A 19,831-nucleotide genomic window follows, 5' to 3' on the forward strand; every position below is an offset into this window, starting at 1 on the left:
CCATGAAGATGTGCCCTATACCTTGGAATTTGCTTTTGATTGTTTGCAGAAGGCAGAGTTAATTTTAGGCTATAGTGATCAGAGAGAGTGGTACTAGACACCTCCATTGGTGTGATTTAAATGTCAGGTTAGGATCTTAATCTGGTGGCAGCATGCAAGACCAAATGAGAGGGGGACAAGAGAACAGGAGGCCACTGAATTAAATCAGGCTTGATTTAATAAGTGTCTTAAAGGAAAGTGATGGTGGGAAGACGTTAGGAAGCATGGAGAAGAGCAATTGGTCTGTCACAGAGGGAGGGAAGTGTGGAGGATTGGAAGCTGCGTCAGACCTGGGGATTTTGAAAAGGCACTGCTTGTCCAGAGGATAGCTGGAAATATGGGAACAAAGTCAGAAGAGGGATTAGGGCCAAATGGATGAATCTGGAAGTCACTATATGGAAGTGAAAGCTGAAATGGTATGGTGCACTGGGACTGCTAAAACATGGAGGAGTCAGGACCAAACAGAGAGCTGAGCACACTACGGCTCCCTGAAGGAGCTGGAAGGCAAATAAGAGAAATGGAGTCAGGAATTGTCTAGAGTGAAAAAACCCCAGGAGTGATCAGATGTCAAGGAACAACATGTGGCCTCTGGCAGAGTGAGCCAGTGTGTACTTATTTTAACAGCCTGGAATCTTACATACCAAACAGGTAATAACTCTTACGTCTGCAGCAGGGCTGGAGTTAGGGTGAGGTAAGTGAGGCACCTAAAGTTTATTGAATTTTGCACCCTCAGTGCCTCATTTGCCTTACTCTAGTCTTGGCCTTGTACTGGAGAGAGGACTGAAACAGGGGTAGGGATGAGGGTAAAGACTTTCACTTCATATATATAAATGTGTCTTTATTGACTTCAGAGAGAGGGAGAGGGAGAGAGAGAGAAACATCAGTGATGAGAGAGTCATTGATGGGCTCCCTCCTGCACGCCCCTCGCTAGTGATAGAGCCCGCAACCTGGGCATGTGCCCTGACTGGGAATCGAACTGTGATCTCCTGGATCCTAGGTGGATGCTCAACCACTGAGCCATGCCGGCCGGGCAAGACTTCAATTTTTTACTCTGAACATTTGTTGCTTGACTCATTAAAAAGAACTTTGGGCCCGGCCCGGTGTGGCTCAGCAGTTGAGCATCAACCTAGAATCCAGGCGATCAGGGTTCGATTCCCGGTCAGGGCACATGCCCGGGTTGGGGGCCGATCCCCAGCCGGGGCTGTGCAGGAGGCAGCCGATCAATCATCATGACTCTCTCATCATTGATGTTTCTATCTCTCTCCCTCTCCTTTCCTCTCTCTGAAATCAATAAAGATATATTTATTAAAAAAAAAAAGATCTTTGGGCTAGATGTTGGATTTGACCTGCTGCGCCACTCCAGCTTCCTTGCCCTCTTGCTTGAGACTAGCTTTAGCTGGTAGGAAATCTGAAAGTTTGTACAGAGACCCAAGGACAGAAGGGGAGAGAACCCCGTGTTTATTCCCTTTATCCCTCAACACTGTACTTGTGGCCGTGGCTTCATTTGTCCTGTTAGATGCCCTTCTTTCATTGCCTCCACATCTCTATCAGCTGATAACACTATTTCTTTCTTTGTCCCTTCAAGGCTACAGGTGGTAACCACTTTCTGCTGCTGCCAGGCTCAGGTTGCCACACTGTACTTTGTTCATTCCCTTAATCCTGACCTTATCTCTGTAAGTAGACTATTAAATTCTTATTGATTAAACACTTTCCAGTGTGCCATCTTTTTTGTGATAGGATCCTAACTAATACAACAATACATTTATGTATTATGAGAGTTCAAAAATGTACATAGGTACAAAGTGCTGTGTTTGAGTTACAAAACTAAAGAGCAAGACATTGCAATGAACCTTGGCTTCTGTATTTGTAAATTAGGGTGTTTTTTTGTGTGTGAAGATCATTAAAGGGCCTTAATGGGTGCTCAATAAATGTTTTCTATTATTATTATTATTATTATAACGAACAAGAATGTGGACATTAAAAATATATGCCTTCTTTCCTTTCATCACTGGGGCAGCAGCCATAAGTATAATCAGGCTTCAGAAGAAGCTTACCTCTGGTGTCTTCCACTGTGGCGAAAAGGTCTGGTTGGACCCCAATGAGACCAATGAAATCACCAATGCCAGCTCCCATCAGTAGATTCAGAAGCTGATCAAAGCTGGGCTGATCATCGGAAGCCTGCGACTGTCCAATCCCCAGCTGGATGCTGGAAAAATACCTTCGTCCACAGGAAGGGCAAGCATATGGGCATAGGTAAGTGAAAGGGTACTGCCAATGCTCAAATGCCTGAGAAAGTAATCTGGATGAGGGGGATGAGAATTCTTCACTGGCTACTCAGAAGATACCATGAATCTATCCTGGTTGGTTTGCTCAGTGGTTAGAGCGTCCTCCCACCAACCAAAGGTTCATGGGTCCAGTTCCCGGTCAAGGGCATGTCCCTCTGTTGCAAGTTTGATTCCCAGCCCTGGTCCGGGTGTGTAACCAGTGTCATTATGTCTCTCTCACATTGATTCTTTTTCTCTGTTTTTGCTCCCCCCCCACTCTCTCTAAAAATCAATGGAAAAAAATATCCTCAGATGAAGATTTAAAAAAAAGAAAAAAAAAGATACTGTTAATCTAAGATTGATTGACTGCCACATGTACCACAGCCTGTACCTGCAAGTGAAGAGTAACATGTGAAAAAACAAGCGGATTCTCATGGTACACATCCACAAGCTGAAAGCAGACAAGGCTGGCAAGAAGCTTCTGGCTGACCAGGCTGAGGCCCATAGTCATTAGACCAAGGAAGCTCACAAGTGTCATGAAGAGTGGCTCCAGGCCACGGAGGAAATATCAAGACTCTCAATAAGGAGGAAGAGACCAAGAAATAAAGCTCCACCTTTCTTACCTGTACATAGTGGCCTTGGCAATTACATGGATCAATCATTCAATAAATAGCTTTCATCTAAAATAAATAAATAAGTAAATAAAAATTTAAAAATGAAAATACATGCCTCCCGATTAAATAATGTCATTCATTCAGGAAAGAAAAAAGAGAAAGAAAACCAAGGGAGTAAGGGTAGGAAAACAGCCTTGGACATGGATGATGTTTCTCATTCCATTTCCTGCATCAAAGCATCTGTCTCCGTTGGTGTTTGCACAGGAACAAGAGTGGCGTGGATACGGAACTGACAACATTTTCACAAACTTCAACTCAAAACAGATTTGTTGGATAAATCACCTGCAGGAGGCCTCTCTCTAGGAACAACCGGCAGCGGCGGCCCCTCCCCTGGCGAGAGGAAGGGGGCGGGGTTCCCTTAGGTTCCGCCTCCGCCCGCGGCGCACGCTGATGACGTATCCAGCGCGCCACCATTCGAGGAGCTCCGCGGCCGGGAGAACCGCTTTCACGTGCGTATGGCTGGCGCGCGCCGTAGGGACCACCTTGCCTGCTGCACCCCATCGCCAACCACCCCAGGCCAGGTCCTGGCGGCTTCATTATCCCCACGAAGCCGAGCTCCATCTGTGTGGGGCCCGCCAACTTGATTTAATACAGGCGTCTATTGGACGCCCGGCAAAAGGGTCTCCACGTAAACTCATCCCCTCTCCCCCAACAACAACAAAACACCTGTCGACCCCCTACTTTGTGTCAGACATCATGCTAAAAGTTGGAGATACATCCCTGATGTAGACAGCTCTGTCCCAGCGCTGTTGGAGCTTCTGTTACGCTAGGATGAAAATCAAGTGTTTTAATAAACAAAATTCCTGTGAAGGAATTATGGTGTGGAGGACAATTGGGAGGGGCCTAAATTTAGAAAGGGTGAGCAGCATGGGGTGGAAGGGAGTAATCAGTGCTGATCGGGCAGAAGCACCGTTTACCGAAATAAGGTCTGAAAGAGGGGGAGGGGCTGGTGAGTGATGGAAATCAATAGTTAAGTGAGTCAACAAGTTTTATCATTACTTTTTATTTATCCTCACATTGATTTTGAGAGAGTGGAAGGGAGGGAGGGGGAGAGTGAGAGAGAGAGAGAAATATCAATTAGTTGCCTCCCGTGGAGGCCCCCAGGGAGGGATGGAACCTGCAAACCAGGTACCTGCCCTCCACCGGGAATGGAACCGGTGTCGCTTTGGTCAGCCCAACACTAACCATTTGGCAACACCGGCTAGGGCTCCAAATTTTAGAAGTTTTTCCTTTTTAAGCCCCAAGTATTGTTCTAAGCCGTGGTAATCCAGTAGAGATAAAACAGCTACAGTCCATGCCCACATGGCGATTTTGTTCTAATGGGGAAGGTAGAGCTAAAAATGTTAGCCATAAGTACTATATAGGAAATTAAAATAGGGCCATCTGATAGTGGTTGGTCAATGAAATCCTTTCCAAGAAGGTGAATTTCTCCTGAAAACTAAATAGCAAGGAGCTGGTCATGGCAATACCAGGGTGAGAAAAATGCCTGCCAGAACTGAACTTGGTGAGTTAGAGAAATAGAAGGGAAGCCAGTGTGGTGGTACACTGTCGATGAGAAGGAGAGTTCCTAAGAACTTGCCTGGGACTCTGCAAAGGGCAGGTGCACAAGGACCACATGTCAAGGATGTATCTACACCCAGGTCCCACGCCACTATAGCCCATATTTTGCAGGATTAGTTAAAAACCCCAAGGTTACATTTTCAGGTTACCTTGTTTCTCTGAATGCCCTATTATTTTCCCCATCCATCCTTGATCCCTCTAAAGCTTCAGTTATCCTTAAAACTGGAAATCAGTTCCGCAGATAGGCTATAGGTAATGTTATTTTTTTAGGAACCTAACTCATCTCTCCAGCAAGGGACACCTGAAGAGATGCCCTCAGTTCTTCACTTCTATGTCCGTCCCTCTGGCCATGAAAGTGCAGCCTCTGGTCACACTCGAAGGAAGCTGCAAGGGAAACTGCCAGAGCTGCAGAGTATCAAGACTGAGCTGTGCTACAATGTGAACTGGACAGGTTGGGCCAGGTATTGGATTCTTGAAGGAGGTACCCCAGAGGCCGGGGCAGTGTCCCAAGGTATCCTTGCCCTGTCTCCCTGCAGCTGAATCCCTCCCAAGTGCTGAGGAAATGAAGAAGTTTATATGGCTGTTTGGCTGCCCCTTGTTGCTGGATGATGTCTCTCAGGCGTCCTGGCTCCTTCCTGGCTCCAGTGACCTGTTACTGGAGGTTGGGCCCAGGCAAGTGTCTCCCCTGGAGCAAATCCTTCCATGTTTCAGGCACATGATCTCTTTTAAACATACTGCCTACCCCTTCCACTTCCATTCCTTTGTTTCCTCCTCTCATGATCCTCAGGAGATTTGTGTTTCCTTTGCTCCATCCTACTCCCTGTCTAGAAAGCCATGCGTATGCCTTCCCCACATGGGAAGATGTCTTTGAAGACTGAGCTAGCTCCCAGGCATGTTTTGGAAATAAAACAGTTTGCATTCTGAGAAACTGAAATAAAAGCATTTTGATGCTAGGACAGTTCTAAGCCTTGGTATTCCAATAGAGATAAATCAGTTCAGCAGATAGGCTATAGTTAATGTTATTTGATTTGTTTGTGACCTTTGTTTGATTTGAGTGACCTTTGAAAAGCAGATTTCTTAGTGCCCAGATTTGAACCTGGAGGCCATTGGTGGGGGTAGTAGAGATGGGAGATTGTCTGGACAGCAGTGGGTAGGATCTATCTTCTCAGCTGGGGCTCTCAGTTCCTACCCTTCTGGCCCTCTCCTCAGGCTGAACTTCTCCACTCCGATGTCCACCAACATCATGTCAGTGTGCCGGGCTGCTGGGCTGGGAGCTGTGGACCGTGTGGAAACTACCCGGCGCTACCTACTCTCGGTAAGGCAGTAGGCCATCAGGGTGGGTCAGAGATAAGAGATTGATTTCTGAACTCCAGGGAGATAATGGCAGAAGTGGGGAGGAGCTCCTGGCTCTAGGCTTGCCCTGGTTGCAAGTTATTCACTGCTTGAGGGCACCTGGTTGAGGAGTGAATGGGACAGAAGTCTAGCCTGTGCTCCCGTCACTAATCTGTGCATCCTTACCTCATGCCTGCAAGGGGTATCTTTTTTCTAATCTGAACAGATGTGCCAAATGGGCTAGCACTGGGCTGGCCCTGCATGGCTTAGAGATAGAATGTGGATCATTTTGACTGTTCTTTAGCTCTCTACCCCTTGCTCTTTGTGTGTGTCTCCAACCCTAGTTTGCCCACCCCCCTTCAGATGAGATGGAGGCCATTGCTCTGGCAACCCTGTATGACCGGATGACGGAGCAGCACTTCCCCCATTCCATCCAGAGTTTCTCCCTTGGGTGCATCCCAACACCCCTTGATGGCCCGATCAACATCTTGGCTGAGGGCCGGCCTGCCCTGGAGAAAGCCAACCGGGAGCTAGGTAAGCAGGAATCCCTGGGAGGAAGACCCTGGCTAGGCTAGGAGGGGTGCTTAGACCCGGGAAATCACTGCCTGAGACCAACATTCAACTTTTCTTGGGTTTGTCTGCTAGGTCTGGCCCTAGACTCTTGGGACCTGGATTTCTACACCAAGCGCTTCCAGGAGCTGCAGCGGAACCCTAGCACTGTGGAGGCCTTTGACTTGGCTCAGTCCAATAGGTGGGAAGGAATGGGGATGTTCTGATGTCTGAGCCCGTGGAGGTTGGAAGGGAAGACCACAGGGACTTGCTTTCATGGCTTTCTCTTGCCTTGGGGGCCTCCCTGAGTCTGAGGCCTGGCTCCCCATCCACCCAGTAGTCTACATTTAAATCTCGGTTTTCTCTTCACTTTGGATCTGGACAGTGTGTTTGAAGATTATGGGGATATATTTTTACTTATTTTCCAAGTATGAGTTGGCTGTAACTCTGCTGTTAATGCTGGTGAGAAATAAGGCAAGGCCTGAGAAATGACCCCAGGTTTTAACCCTGCCTTCCCCTCCCTGTGTCATCCACTACAGCGAGCACAGCCGACACTGGTTCTTCAAGGGCCAACTCCATGTGGATGGGCAGGAGCTGGCACAATCGCTTTTTGAGTCCATCATGAGCACCCAGGCATTCTCGAACCCCAACAATGTCCTCAAGTTCTGTGATAACAGCAGGTGGGCTGTGCCCTAGACTGGGGTAACTTTAGGCCTAGGGGAGGGGAGGCCCCAGGCCCTGGTGGGGTAAGCACAGATCCCAAGAAGGAAGCAAGGTCCAGAGCCAATGTGTCCACAGTGCCATCCAGGGGAAGGAAGTCCGATTCCTGCGGCCCGAGGACCCTACACAGCCAAGCTGCTTCCGGCAACAGCAGGGGCTAAGACACGTTGTCTTCACAGCAGAGACCCACAATTTCCCCACGGGTAAGCTGGGTCCTAGAAAGGACAGATCAGAGAATTTAGAGTAGGGTGCAGCTCCCAGGCCCCTGGGCTGGGCCTGGGCAAAACAATAGGGTAAGCTGGGTGTTTTTATTTTCAGTGGGGTGGTCAGAGCTGGGGTTTGTCTCTTTAGTACCCATACCTCTGCCTCCTCTCTTCACAGGAGTAGCCCCTTTCAGCGGCGCAACCACGGGCACAGGGGGCCGGATCCGAGATATCCAGTGCACAGGCCGTGGGGCTCACGTGGTGGCTGGCACTGCTGGCTATTGCTTTGGAAATCTGCACATCCCAGGTCCCATCTCTTTCCTTTCTAGACATCTCTCCTTTCAGATTCCTTGTCCTGGCAGGCACCAAACACTTTTCTCTCTCTCTTTTTAAAAAAATAAGTATGTTTTTATTGATTTCAGAAAGGGAGAGAGAGAGAAACATCAATGGGCTGCATCCTGCACACCCCTCACTGGGGATTGAGCCCGAAACCCAGGCATGTGCCCTGACTAGGAATGGAACCATGACCTCCTGGCTCACAGTATAATGCTCAACCAATGGAGCACACGGGCTGGGCAACACTTTTATCTCTTAAGTTAAAGGTCGTCCTGCGTCATCTTTTCTTGGGATAGGGGGCCCTAGAGTAGTTGGCTTTTCACTGACCATGGTCATGAGGACTATATGCCAAGGGAGACTCAGGTCACCATTCTGGCTTTGCAGAACCACAATTTATAAACTAGTATCCACTCAGCAAGAAAGTGTGATACTGGGTCAGACTTATGACCACCACCTGCCTCCAACTCCAGCTATTTAGAAAGTCTTAACTTTGGTTCCAAGAGTCAGGGAATGCTGGTGTGGGAGGTGAGGAGCAAAACCAATGCTTTATGCACCTTCCTAGAATAGGCCTTCCTGAAATGCACCATCCTATCTGTGCAGGTAGTCCTTAGTAGCTTAGGCTCTTCTCAAAGGACTGGCTCCTCCTTTTTCCACTTTTACAGGCCATCCAATGTTCTCTTTCCCTCCCAGGTTACAGTCTTCCCTGGGAGGATCCAAGCTTCCAGTACCCTGGGAACTTTGCCCGACCTCTGGAGGTTGCCATTGAGGCCAGTAATGGGGCTTCTGACTATGGCAACAAGTTTGGGGAACCAGTTCTAGCCGGTGAGGCTGGGGGCCATGGGGGATAATAGACACCTAGTCCTGAAGGTGGGGTGGAGTGTGTGATTAAGTGAGTACTGAGGAGACTAGGTGACAACCCTATCCCCTCTCCCTGTGATGTCCGTGCTCCAGGCTTTGCCCGCTCCTTGGGCCTCCAGCTCCCAGACGGCCAGCGGCGTGAGTGGATCAAGCCCATCATGTTTAGTGGGGGCATTGGGTCCATGGAAGCTGAGCACGTGAGCAAAGAGCCCCCAGTGTCAGGTAAGAGCCCACCAACATTTTCCAGATCCAGCTAACTTTCTCTCCAGCATGTGGCAAATGCAGAGGGGAATTAGAGGACACTTCAGTGATTCGTTTTTAATCTCCCAGCCCATGTCTGTTCTCCCCAATACAGGTTTTCAAGGCAGGTCAGGGCTTTATGCCAACAGGGCCATCTCAATCTGTGTTGCCTCTGTCTCCTCCCTGATTTATTTCTGCATGGCAGGGCCCACCTTACTAGGTCAAGGCAGCCAGTGTTTATTCAGTACCTGCTATATGCCATAGGCATTTTATCTGCTAGCTCAGTTTAGTTGGGCAAACATTTATTGAACACCCATCATGTGCAAGGTCTGTGCTAGGTGCTATGGTAGAATTAAGATAAAAGCAGATCCCATTTATTGACTAGGTGACCCGGTCACATGGTTCAGAATTTCAAAGGCAAAATAGGATATGTAGTGAAAACTCCTTCCCCTTACCTCCAGCCACCCAGTTTCCCGTCCTAAAGATAACCAGTATTAATTAGTAACTTTTGTACCCTACCAGAGGTGTCCTGCATATGTAAACAGACCCATAAGTATATTTGCCCCTTAAAAAAAGCAAATAGAATATGTGCAAACACTTCTTTTTTTTTTACTAACTACTTTATTGAGATGTAATTCATGGAATGTAAAGTTTACCCTCTTAAAGTGTACTAGTTAGTGGTTTTTAGTATATTCAAAAAATTGTACATTGATCACCACTAATTCTAGAGCATTTTCATCACCCCAGAAAGAAACCCTGTACCTATTAGCAGTCATACCTCATCTCCACTTTCTTGGCCTGTGGCAACCACTAATCAACTTTCTGTGTCTATCGATTTTCCTGTTCTGGATGTTTCACATAAGTGGAATATCCAATACTTGGCCTTTTGTGTCTGGCTGTCACTTAGCATAATGTCCTCAAGGTTCAGCCATATTATAGTATCAGAACTTCATTTCTTTTCTTTTCTTTTTTAATCCTCACCAGAGGATATTTTTTGCATTGCTTTTTAGAGAGAGTGGAAGGGAGAGAGAGAGAGAAACGTCGATGTGAGAGAAACACATCGATTGGTTGCCTCCACGTGCACCCTAACCAGCACCCCAACCAGGGCCAGGGATTGAGCCTACAACTGAGATATGTGCCCTTGACTGGAATCGAACCCAGGACCCTTCAGTCCACGGGCCGATGCTGTAACCATTGTTCCAAACTGGCCAGAGCCTTCATTTCTTTTTATGGCTGAATCATAGGCCATTGTATAGATAGATCGCATTTTGTTTATTTGTTCATCAGTTGATAGACGGTGAATTATTTCTACTTTGGGGCTATTATGAATAATGCTGCTACAAACATTTGTGTACAAGTTTTTCTATGTACTTATGTTCTTTTCTTGGGTATATAACTAGGAGCAGAGTTGCTGGGTCACATGGTAATTATATTAAACTTTAAAAAAACCTGCCAGACTGTTTTCCAAAGCAGTGCAGCATTTTACATCCCCCTTAGTAGTGTATGAGGGTTCCAATTTATCCAAATCCTCACCAACACTTGTTATTAGCTTTCTCTTTGATTATAGTCATCATAGTGTGCATGAAGTGGTATCTCATTGTGGTTTTGATTTACATTTCCCTAGTGGCTAATGATGTTGAGCATCATTTCATATTTGTTGACCATTTGTATATCTTCTTTGGAGAAATGTCTCTTCAGATCCTTTGCCCATTTTTAAATTGGGTTATTTGTCTTTTTTTATAGAGTTGTAAGAGTTCATTATATATTCTGGATACTAGGCCCTTATCAGATAGATACATGGTTTGCAAATACTTTCTTCCATTTCGTGGTTGTCTTTTTACTTTCTTCATGGTGTCTTCTGAAGCACAAATGTTTTTAATTTTGGTAAAGTACAATTAAATTTTTCTTTTGTTACTTGTGGTTTTAGTGTCATGACCAAGAAACTATTGCCTAAGCCAAAGTCATGAAGATTTACTTGCAATATTTTCTTGTTAATATTTTTATAGCTTTTAGCTCTTACCTTTAGGTCTCTGACATTTTTAATTAATTTTTATGTATGATATGAAGTAGGGATGCAACTTCATTCTTTCATATGTAGCTATCCAGTTGTCTTAATACCACCTTTTGAAAAGACTTTTCTTACTCCATTGAATTGTCTTGGGACTCCTGTCAGACATCACTTGGCCATAAATGTATGGGTTTGTTTTTAGATTCGACAGTTTTAGTGCATTGACCTATATATAGGCTATAGATCTATATCTGTCTACCCTTATGTTAGTACCACACTAACATTACTGTAGCTTTGTAGTGAATTTTAAAGCAGAAATGTTTTGGCTGTTCGAGGTCCCTCATATTTCCGTAGAAATTTTAGGATCAGCTGATCAATTTTTGTGAAAAACGTGGCTGATCGTGTTGATTCTGCAGATCTTTTTGGGGAGTATTGCTATCAAAACAATATTAAGTCTTTCAATTTATGAACATGAGATCTCTTTTAATTTATTTAGATCTATTTTATAATTTATAAGTTTTACATTTCTTTTGTTAAATTTATTGCTAAGTAACTTATTCTTTTTGATGCTGTTACAAATGGGTGTGCATACTTCTGTACCTTGCTTTTTTCACTTAGCAATATATCTTAGAGATCATTTCATACCGATGAAGTCATATGACTTCATTATACTCATATGTAATTCTTTTCTTTGGTGGCTTAGTGTTTCATTGTGTGTATATGCCATAATTTTGTTTAATCAGTTGTCTTTTATTACCATTTAAATTATTTCCTAAATTTGGTAATACACATAACACTGCATTGTTTAATTTTGGACATAGGTGATTCTGTATCTGTGCAAATAAATCTGGACATAAATTCCTCTGAGTGTATTTACCCAATCAAAGAATATGTGTGTTTGTAATTTTGATTGCTTTGTCCTAATCCCTTTATCCTCACACTTCTTCATACTCATACTTTTGGTCGCTCCCCCAGTGTTCTGATTCTTCCCTCCTTCCTCGCAGGCATGGATGTTGTAAAGGTTGGGGGTCCTGTCTACAGGATTGGAGTTGGGGGCGGAGCTGCTTCCTCTGTACAGGTAAGTAGGAATAGCTGCAGACGCAGACTCCATGATATCTCCAGGCCCCATGTGTGGATGGGGTGTGAGAGCTCCCAGCCCCCCTGAGCTGAGCTATGCCATATGTTCCCACAGGTGCAAGGAGATAACGCCAGTGACCTGGACTTTGGGGCTGTGCAGCGGGGAGACCCAGAGATGGAACAGAAGATGAACCGTGTGATCCGGGCTTGTGTGGAGGCCCCCAGTGGAAACCCCATCTGCAGCCTCCATGACCAGGGTGCTGGTGGCAATGGTGAGAGAAGGGGCTGGGACAAGGGACTGGCCTACCTGGTCTCTTGTCAGGTTTGGTTTAGGGCGAGGCATGATGAATCTGCAACCAACCATGTAGCTCTGAGTCCCATTCTCCATCCCCTATACATTCTGAACAGGCTCAGGGTTGCAGCATGAAACCTGCTTCCATGGGGTAGCTGGTGGTGAGGGTGTAGGTGGGATTCACACAGGGACACACAGCATTTGGAGGCCAGGGACTGCCCTTTGTGTGCCTGGTGCTGACCAGACCCAGATCACCACCTCTTCCTGCAACCCTCTCACTAGGCAACGTCCTAAAGGAGCTGAGTGACCCAGCTGGAGCCATTATTTACACCAGCCGCTTCCAGGTGAGTCATCCCCTGAAGTCTGGCCATCAAAGTCTTTCCACCCCTGCTAGCCCCAGCTGGCCCACCCATCTTCCCCCCCACTTCCAGCAAGAACATGCGACTTGGGAGTACCCACTACCCTTCTCTTTCCTCCTCCATGGATGTGCAGCTTGGGGACCCAACCCTGAACGCCCTGGAAATCTGGGGGGCTGAATACCAGGAGTCTAATGCTCTTCTGCTGAGACCCTCAGACCGGGACTTCCTGAGTCGTGTCAGCGCCCGGGAACGCTGCCCAACTTGCTTTGTGGGCACCATCACTGGAGACAGGAGAGTGAGTTGACCCCTTTAGCAGACACTGGGTGGGCTTGAGCTGCCTGGGTATAGCTGGTGGCAAACGTGTTATGAGGAGCAGGATGTGGGAGGCAGAAGAGGCTAGGAACCCACTAGAGGAAGCCATACAGAGTGGGAAGAGCATTTCTGCCCTGCCTCCTGAAGTACTCTCTTCTGGTAGTCATAGTCTCATTCTCTCTGGGCAATGTCCCTGTGGTCTATAGATAGTGCTGGTGGATGATCGGGAGTGTCCAGTGGGAAGAACTGGCCAGGGAGATGCCCCCTTGATGCCTAACCCAACCCCTGTGGACCTGGAACTGGATTGGGTGCTGGGCAGGATGCCTCAGAAGGTACATGGGGTTGGGGAGGAGGCTGAGTTTCTCCCTGTGTTGGCCCATGCACGCTGCCTGTGCTTTGTCACCTGTGTGCCCACCCTCCCCTAGGTGCTTACACCTTGATTGCCCCCTGTGTTGCAGGAGTTCTTCCTCGAGAGGAATCTCCCCTTGCTGCAGCCTCTGGCCTTGCCCGCAGGGCTGAGTGTGCGCCAAGCCCTAGAGCGAGTTCTGAGGCTGCCTGCTGTGGCCAGCAAGCGCTACCTCACCAACAAGGTCCTCCCTGCACTCCTGCCCTGTCCCTCAGCCCTCTACACTCTTCCCTCAGCTCACCCACCCCTCTCTTCCCACCCTTGGGGACTGCTATGGGGGTCTACCAGGCCTGAGGGAGAAGGGGCAGGGCAGCCACCCTGAAGGCCTCTTGTCTGCACAGTCCGGGCAAGCCCAGCCTCCCACCACCCCACCCCTGTGTCCCTGTCCCTTGTGCTCTTGCTAACCCCACCTGGTTCCACAGGTGGACCGCTCTGTGGGTGGCCTGGTGGCACAGCAGCAGTGTGTCGGGCCCCTGCAGACTCCTCTAGCAGACGTGGCAGTTGTGGCACTGAGTCACCAGGAGCTCATAGGGGCCGCCACAGCCCTGGGAGAGCAGCCAGTCAAGAGCCTGCTGGACCCCAAGGTTGCTGCCCGGCTGGCTGTGGCCGAGGCCCTCACCAACCTGGTGTTTGCTCTAGTCACTGACCTCCGGGTGAGTCCCCCACAGCTTCCACCGTGAAGCCCTAGGCCTTTGGGAAACATCCATGTCCACCATTCAGTTACCCCTCTGCCCTTCAGGCTTGTGGATTCCCAGTGCCTTTGCCCCCACCCCAGACTCCCCCATCTCTCCTCCCCTCTAATGCCAAGTCTGCCACTTCCTAGGATGTGAAGTGCAGTGCAAACTGGATGTGGGCGGCCAAGCTTCCAGGGGAGGGGGCGGCTCTGGCCGATGCCTGTGAGGCTATGGTGGCAGTGATGGCGGCCCTGGGTGTAGCAGTTGATGGTGGCAAGGACTCCCTCAGCATGGCTGCCCGGGTTGGCTCTGAGACTGTGTTGGCTCCTGGTGAGGTCTGGGGGCCACTGGGAGAGGGATGGGACCTGTAGGGCCAGGCTGGCACCTTACTCTCTTACTCCTTGCTCCATAGGGTCGCTGGTCATCTCAGCCTATGCTGTCTGTCCAGACATTACAGCCACTGTGACCCCAGACCTCAAGTGTCCTAGAGGGAAAGGTATGGGCTCTTTCCTTCCTTGCTGCATTGTGTATTCAGAGTCTGGTTCTTTGTTTGGGGTCTCTATTGTGAATGTTATCCAACACCCTACCCCCACCCCCGCCCCTTCTCCACACAGGGACTGTGGTACTTTCTGGGACTAGTGGTCTGAGTGTCCCACCACCTGTTGGGACTTAGGTGCTCATGAGCACCACCCTGAGCCCCTTGTCTCTCGTCTCTCCAGGCCATCTGCTGTACGTGCCCCTGAGCCCTGGGCAGCACCGGCTGGGGGGCACAGCCCTGGCCCAGTGCTTCTCCCAGCTTGGTGAGCAACCTCCCAACCTGGACCTTCCTGAAAACTTGGTGCGTGCCTTCAACATCACCCAGGGGCTGCTGAAAGGTAGGTGAGGCCCTGGTGGAGGTGGAGTATATGGCCAGAAGTGGCAGGCATTCCCTAGCTGAGCATGTGAGGTTGGGCAAGAGGGAGCAGATGCTCTTCTCTCTGGTTCTCTTCTGTGTGTGTGCCCATATTCTCACGCTCTGCCCACAACCAGAGGGCATGGTTTGGCCTCTGAGGTTGCTGAGTTTTTTTCTTCTTCCTCCAGACCGCCTCCTCTGCTCAGGCCATGATGTCAGTGATGGGGGTCTCATCACCTGCCTGCTAGAGATGGCCTTTGCTGGGAATTGTGGGATAGAGGTAGACGTGCCTGCTTCTGAAGTCGATGGTGAGGAGCCCAGGATCCAGACTTAGGCCTGGGCTGCCTGCCCCACGCTGCAGACTCCATGTCCTATTGAAGAATATAGTGTCCCCAACTCCATTTCCCCAGAGTCCCTTTCTGTCTTTGACCACTGAGCCAGGTGGCACCCAGTGTTCCGCACTGTGTCCCTCTGAGACCTCCCGTATACCTTGATGCCACATCTTTGGTCCCAGTCTCATAGACCTCACCCCAACCAGTCCCTGCCTCCACTCCCACAATCCTCAGCCATATCCCCAACTCCACCTCAGAGTCCATGTCAGTACTCCAGTGCCCCTGATGCCCCCGTTCTCCTAGTGCTGCCTGTGCTGTTTGCTGAGGAGCCAGGCCTGGTACTGGAGGTGCGGGAGACAGACCTAGCCCAAGTGCTAAAGCGCTACCAGGGTGCTGGCCTCCACTGCCTGGAGCTGGGCCACACGGGTCACATTGGGCCACATGCCATGGTGAGGAGTAGGGTGTGGTGGTGGGGAGGCGTGGTTTACCTCCAGCCTCAGAGGGGCCCAGGTTGGGAATCTTTGCTCTTGGCCTCTGATGGATTTGCCCCTTTCTAGGTCCGGGTATCAGTGAATGGGGCTGTGGTTCTGGAGGAGCCTGTTGGGCAGCTGCGAGCCCTCTGGGAAGAGACAAGTTTCCAGCTGGACCGACTGCAGGCAGAGCCAAGCTGTGTGGCAGAGGAGGAACAAGGGCTGAGGGAGCGGACAGGGCCTCACTACTGCCTGCCCCCCACCTTTCCCAAAGCTTCCATGCTGCAGGAACCTGGTGAGGAAGAGTGTGCAGAGCCTTGGCTTCCTGGGCACGTTGGGCCTGGATGCCCAGTCCTGCTCTGGAAAAGGTGTGTGGGGGGTTGGGGTGGGGAAGTAGCCCTCTGGAACAGACATTTCTCCCTCCAGGTGGTCCCACCCCCAGGGTTGCCATCTTGCGAGAGGAGGGCAGTAACGGAGACCGGGAGATGGCCGATGCCTTCCACCTGGCTGGCTTTGAGGTGAGCAGTGTGCCTGGCAGAGCTGGGGCTAGGCCTCAGACTGTTTGTTCTTTGACACTTCTTTTCCCCATCCCACCAGGTGTGGGATGTGACCATGCAAGATCTCTGTTCGGGAGCAATCAAGCTGGACACGTTTCGTGGCGTGGCCTTCGTGGGCGGCTTCAGTTATGCAGATGTCCTGGGCTCTGCCAAAGGTCAGCATGTAGGCTCTGCCCATTTCCTCTGCACACATTCCTAGGGAGGTGCCTTAGCCCCTTCTTCCTTGACTGGGCCTTGGCCTCTCACCTCCGCAAGGCCAGGGGAGAGGGCATTCATTCTGGACCAGATGCCAGCAGAAGGCCTGCAGGTAACTTAAATGAGGCAGGTAGCCAGGTGGGGCTGTGCCAGCTAGGCTGGAGGGCACATGTCTTGTCTAAAGGGGCAGCTGCTGCTAATCTCCAGCAGATTGTGCTGTTGGGAATCTGGCTCAGCATGGCTCAATCTTTCTGGGTTTTTTTTGTTTTTTTAAAATATCTTTATTGATTTCAGAGAGAGGAAAGGCGAGGGAGAGAGAGGGATAGAAACATCAATGATGAGCGAGTCATTGATTGGCTGCCTAGCCTGCAACCTGGGCATGTGCCCTGACTGGGAATCGAACCCCGATCTCCTGGATCCTAGGTTGATGCTCAGCCGCTGAGCCACGCCCGGCCGGGCTATCTTTCTGTTTGTTTATTTATTTATTTTTAAAAATACATTTTTATTGATTTCACAGAGAGGAAAGGAGAGGGCGAGAGAGAGAGAGAAACATCAATGATGAGTCATTGATTGGCTGCAGCCCACAACTCAGGCATGTGCCCTGACCAGGAATCAAACCCTGATCGCCTGGATCATAGGTCGATGCTCAACCGCTGGGCCACGCCCGGCCTGGCTCTTTCTGTTTTTTTAAGAGGAGCCAGAAATCCAGATTTTTATATGAAATCTTATTTTTATTATTTTAAAAAAATATATGTATATTTATTTATTTAAAAAATATATCTATATTGATTTCAGAGAAAGGAAGGAAGAGGGAGAGAGAAAGAAACATCAATGATGAGAGAGTTGTCATTGATCGGGTGCCTCCTGCACACCCCAGACTGGGGATCGAGCCTGCATCCCCGGCATGTGCCCTGACTGGGAATCGAACCATGATTTCCTGGGTCCTACGTCAATGCTCAACCCCCAAGCCACGCTGGCTGGGCTGAAATCTTATTTTTAAATGTTAAGCAAATAAATAAATTTTGAAAAGGCTCTGCTGGTCCAGCAAAAAACTTTTCATGTCTGGCCCAGGAATTGGCAATATCTGAATTAAGCAGATAAACCCATTTCTTCCCCTACACTTGCCCTGAGCTCTGCAGAAGGGGCCATCCTGGGGGAGTGTAACAGTGCATGTTAGGAGGGAAAAGCAGTGGTCCCCCTTCATTCCAAGTCTCACCCCAACTTTTCTGTTCCTTCCTAGGGTGGGCAGCTGCTGTGACCTTTCATCCACAGGCCGGGGCTGAGCTGAGGCGCTTCCGGAAGCGGCCAGACGCCTTCAGCCTGGGCGTGTGTAACGGCTGTCAGCTGCTGGCCCTGCTGGGCTGGGTGGGAGGCGACCCCAATGAGGAGGAAGAGGAGATGGGCCGTGACTCCTGGGCAGCCCAGCCTGGCCTCCTGCTTCGCCACAACCTGTCGGGGCGTTTTGAGTCTCGCTGGGCCAGTGTGCGCGTGGGGCCCGGGCCGGCCCTGATGCTGCGGGGGATGGAGGGTGCCGTGCTGCCCGTGTGGAGTGCCCATGGTGAAGGTTAGGCTGCAGGAAGGCAGGGAGGGGTGTCTGAGGGCAGGGGTGTGTAGAGGGCTTGAAGGAGTTTTGCTCTTGCTTCCCTTCCCTTTGCCTCCCAGGTTACATGGCGTTTTCTTCTCCGGAACTCCAAGCCCAGATCGAGGCCAAGGGCTTGGCTCCACTGCACTGGGCAGATGATGCCGGAAACCCCACAGAACAGTACCCCCTGAATCCCAACGGGTCCCCAGGGGGAGTGGCTGGCGTCTGCTCTCTTGATGGCCGCCACCTGGCTCTCATGCCTCACCCTGAGCGGGCTGTGAGGCCTTGGCAGTGGGCATGGCAACCCCCTCCGTTTGACACTCTGACCACCTCCCCCTGGCTCCAGCTCTTCATCAATGCCCGAAACTGGACCCGGGAAGGAGGCTACTGAGCAGGCCAAGGAGGCTCATCTGGGCCTCATAGTTTGTCCCTGGGGTGTTGCTGCTCTCTACCTCATCACCTTCAGAGGCACCCCATATTATTTTCAAATGTGTCTTAGACAGACAAGGACCAAAATCCCAAAATAAAAAACCCATCTCAGCTAATTTTATTAACCTGCTCTCTTTTGCCTTATGCTGTTGGATCTGTTTTCGGTCTTCCTGCTATAATATTTCTTCATGAGCCCAGGAAGCAGCATGTGGTTTAGAGTAAAAAATCTTTAGAGGATGAGGTTCCATTGACCTCCTTCTCTTCACCACGTGGTACTTCATGTCACTCATCTGGGCTTGGAGGGATGTTTTCTGCCCCCCATCCCTCATTGAGGTTTAGAGGGTGGAGCCAAATAAGAGCATGCAAATCAGGATGTCAGCATTCTTATCTGAAAAAGTAGAAGCTTTCTGGATTCCTCCTAAAAATGCAATATTGTAAGTGTAAGCAAGCAGTTGTTTGCAGAAGTATCTCTGGTAGCGTCTCTGGCCTCTGAACTCAATATTCCTAATTTTGCTTCTAATTTAACAGCTCCCTTTGTGACAGAAGTGGTCCGCACTTTCATTCCTAGAACTGAGCCTTAACTATTCTATTAATATTGGGTGATTAGTTACAGTGCCAACCATTGCCCCAGGGAATTTGTGTCTAATACAGTTTAAAACAGTAGTTGAATATGGCATCTACCATGAGCCGGGCATGTGCTAAGCAGTTTATATGTTAAATTATTTCTCACAGAATTCAGCAATAGCCCCATTTAAAAAAAAAAAAATTGAAGTTAAATTTTCTAGAGGTCACACAGCTTGTAAGCCACAGAGCCAGGGGCCCATGCCCACTTGTACTATATCTGCTTCCCACTCTCCTGCAGCATTATTCCCACTCTTCCCACTCACATTTCTTGGCAGCATTATTATCAAGAGTTCCTGCTGACAGCTATCCATTGCTTCCTTCCCTCACAGGACTGTGTGTAGAAGTTACTTCCTATGACTGCTCTGTTATACAACTCAAGTCGGTTTTCCCCTAAATAGTTCTACATCTTGATGAAAGAAGTATCCCTAAGAATGGGGACTATTATCGCAGATCCTGGAGTGTACAGCACCTAGGGGGGAGTGGGGAGATGGATCACACCTCTTAGTAGCCACCCTACGAAGAGACTGGTCACAGTGAGACTTAAAAGTATAGCTATGGAGAAAATAACTGCCTCTCATTGCTTTGCAAACTAACCTAACCTGAACAGTGTGGGATTCACTAATGGCCATTTTTAGCTCAAAGTATCCCTGACATTGGGAAGCAATGTGTATGTACATGTAAAATTTATAGATAATCTCAAATGTACAACTTGGGGCCTAATGCCAAGCTTAGATGTCAGCTTTACTAAATGCTTTATGCACAAGTAGGATGGTGTGTGGTTATCTGCTGTTTGGTTGTGATAGGTAAATTTATACATTTTGGTGGTGGAACAGTTTCTGGCTTGGAT

The 19,831-nt window shown here is 49.1% G+C and overlaps 1 protein-coding gene and 1 pseudogene across 3 annotated transcripts; both read left to right on the plus strand.

Annotated features, from left to right (window-relative positions):
- The first annotated feature begins 2,007 nt into the window (after positions 1-2,007).
- LOC308568850 (large ribosomal subunit protein eL19 pseudogene) lies at positions 2,008-2,909 on the plus strand (annotated as a pseudogene). The gene is made up of 2 exons: positions 2,008-2,393; positions 2,635-2,909. The product of its transcript is annotated as a large ribosomal subunit protein eL19 pseudogene (transcript).
- A 461-nt stretch (positions 2,910-3,370) lies between these two features.
- Positions 3,371-18,485, plus strand: PFAS (phosphoribosylformylglycinamidine synthase). Of its 2 annotated transcripts, XM_081115994.1 has the most exons (28): positions 3,371-3,426; positions 4,808-4,988; positions 5,074-5,209; positions 5,747-5,852; positions 6,214-6,403; positions 6,515-6,620; positions 6,958-7,098; positions 7,217-7,341; positions 7,520-7,648; positions 8,368-8,499; positions 8,629-8,757; positions 11,788-11,861; positions 11,976-12,132; positions 12,435-12,496; positions 12,645-12,806; positions 13,030-13,155; positions 13,282-13,413; positions 13,652-13,882; positions 14,053-14,233; positions 14,316-14,399; positions 14,623-14,778; positions 14,984-15,103; positions 15,431-15,576; positions 15,685-15,892; positions 16,024-16,115; positions 16,195-16,309; positions 17,590-17,913; positions 18,012-18,485. In XM_081115994.1, the coding sequence occupies exons 2-28, from the start codon at positions 4,847-4,849 to the stop codon at positions 18,320-18,322; spliced, it is 4,017 nt and encodes a 1,338-aa protein (XP_080972120.1). In that variant the 5' UTR covers positions 3,371-3,426; positions 4,808-4,846; the 3' UTR covers positions 18,323-18,485. The 2 variants fall into 2 exon arrangements, with proteins under 2 accessions (XP_080972120.1, XP_080972121.1); XM_081115995.1 differs by lacking the exon at positions 3,371-3,426 and having other exon boundaries at positions 4,909-4,998.
- Positions 18,486-19,831: the final 1,346 nt, after the last annotated feature.

Source organism: Miniopterus schreibersii (genome assembly GCF_964146895.1).
Source record: "Miniopterus schreibersii genome assembly, chromosome: 16".
In the NCBI taxonomy this organism is placed as follows: domain Eukaryota; kingdom Metazoa; phylum Chordata; class Mammalia; order Chiroptera; family Miniopteridae; genus Miniopterus; species Miniopterus schreibersii.

What these genes read in the sequence shown, in the direction of transcription:
- PFAS (XM_081115994.1), top strand. Translation starts at nt 4,847, where the DNA reads ATGCCCTCAGTTCTTCACTTCTATGTCCGTCCCTCTGGCCATGAAAGT. An exon ending in ACATTGGGCCACATGCCATG is followed by an intron (nt 15,577 to 15,684) that starts GTGAGGAGTAGG and finishes GCCCCTTTCTAG; the next exon opens with GTCCGGGTATCAGTGAATGG. An exon ending in TTCCATGCTGCAGGAACCTG is followed by an intron (nt 15,893 to 16,023) that starts GTGAGGAAGAGT and finishes TTCTCCCTCCAG; the next exon opens with GTGGTCCCACCCCCAGGGTT.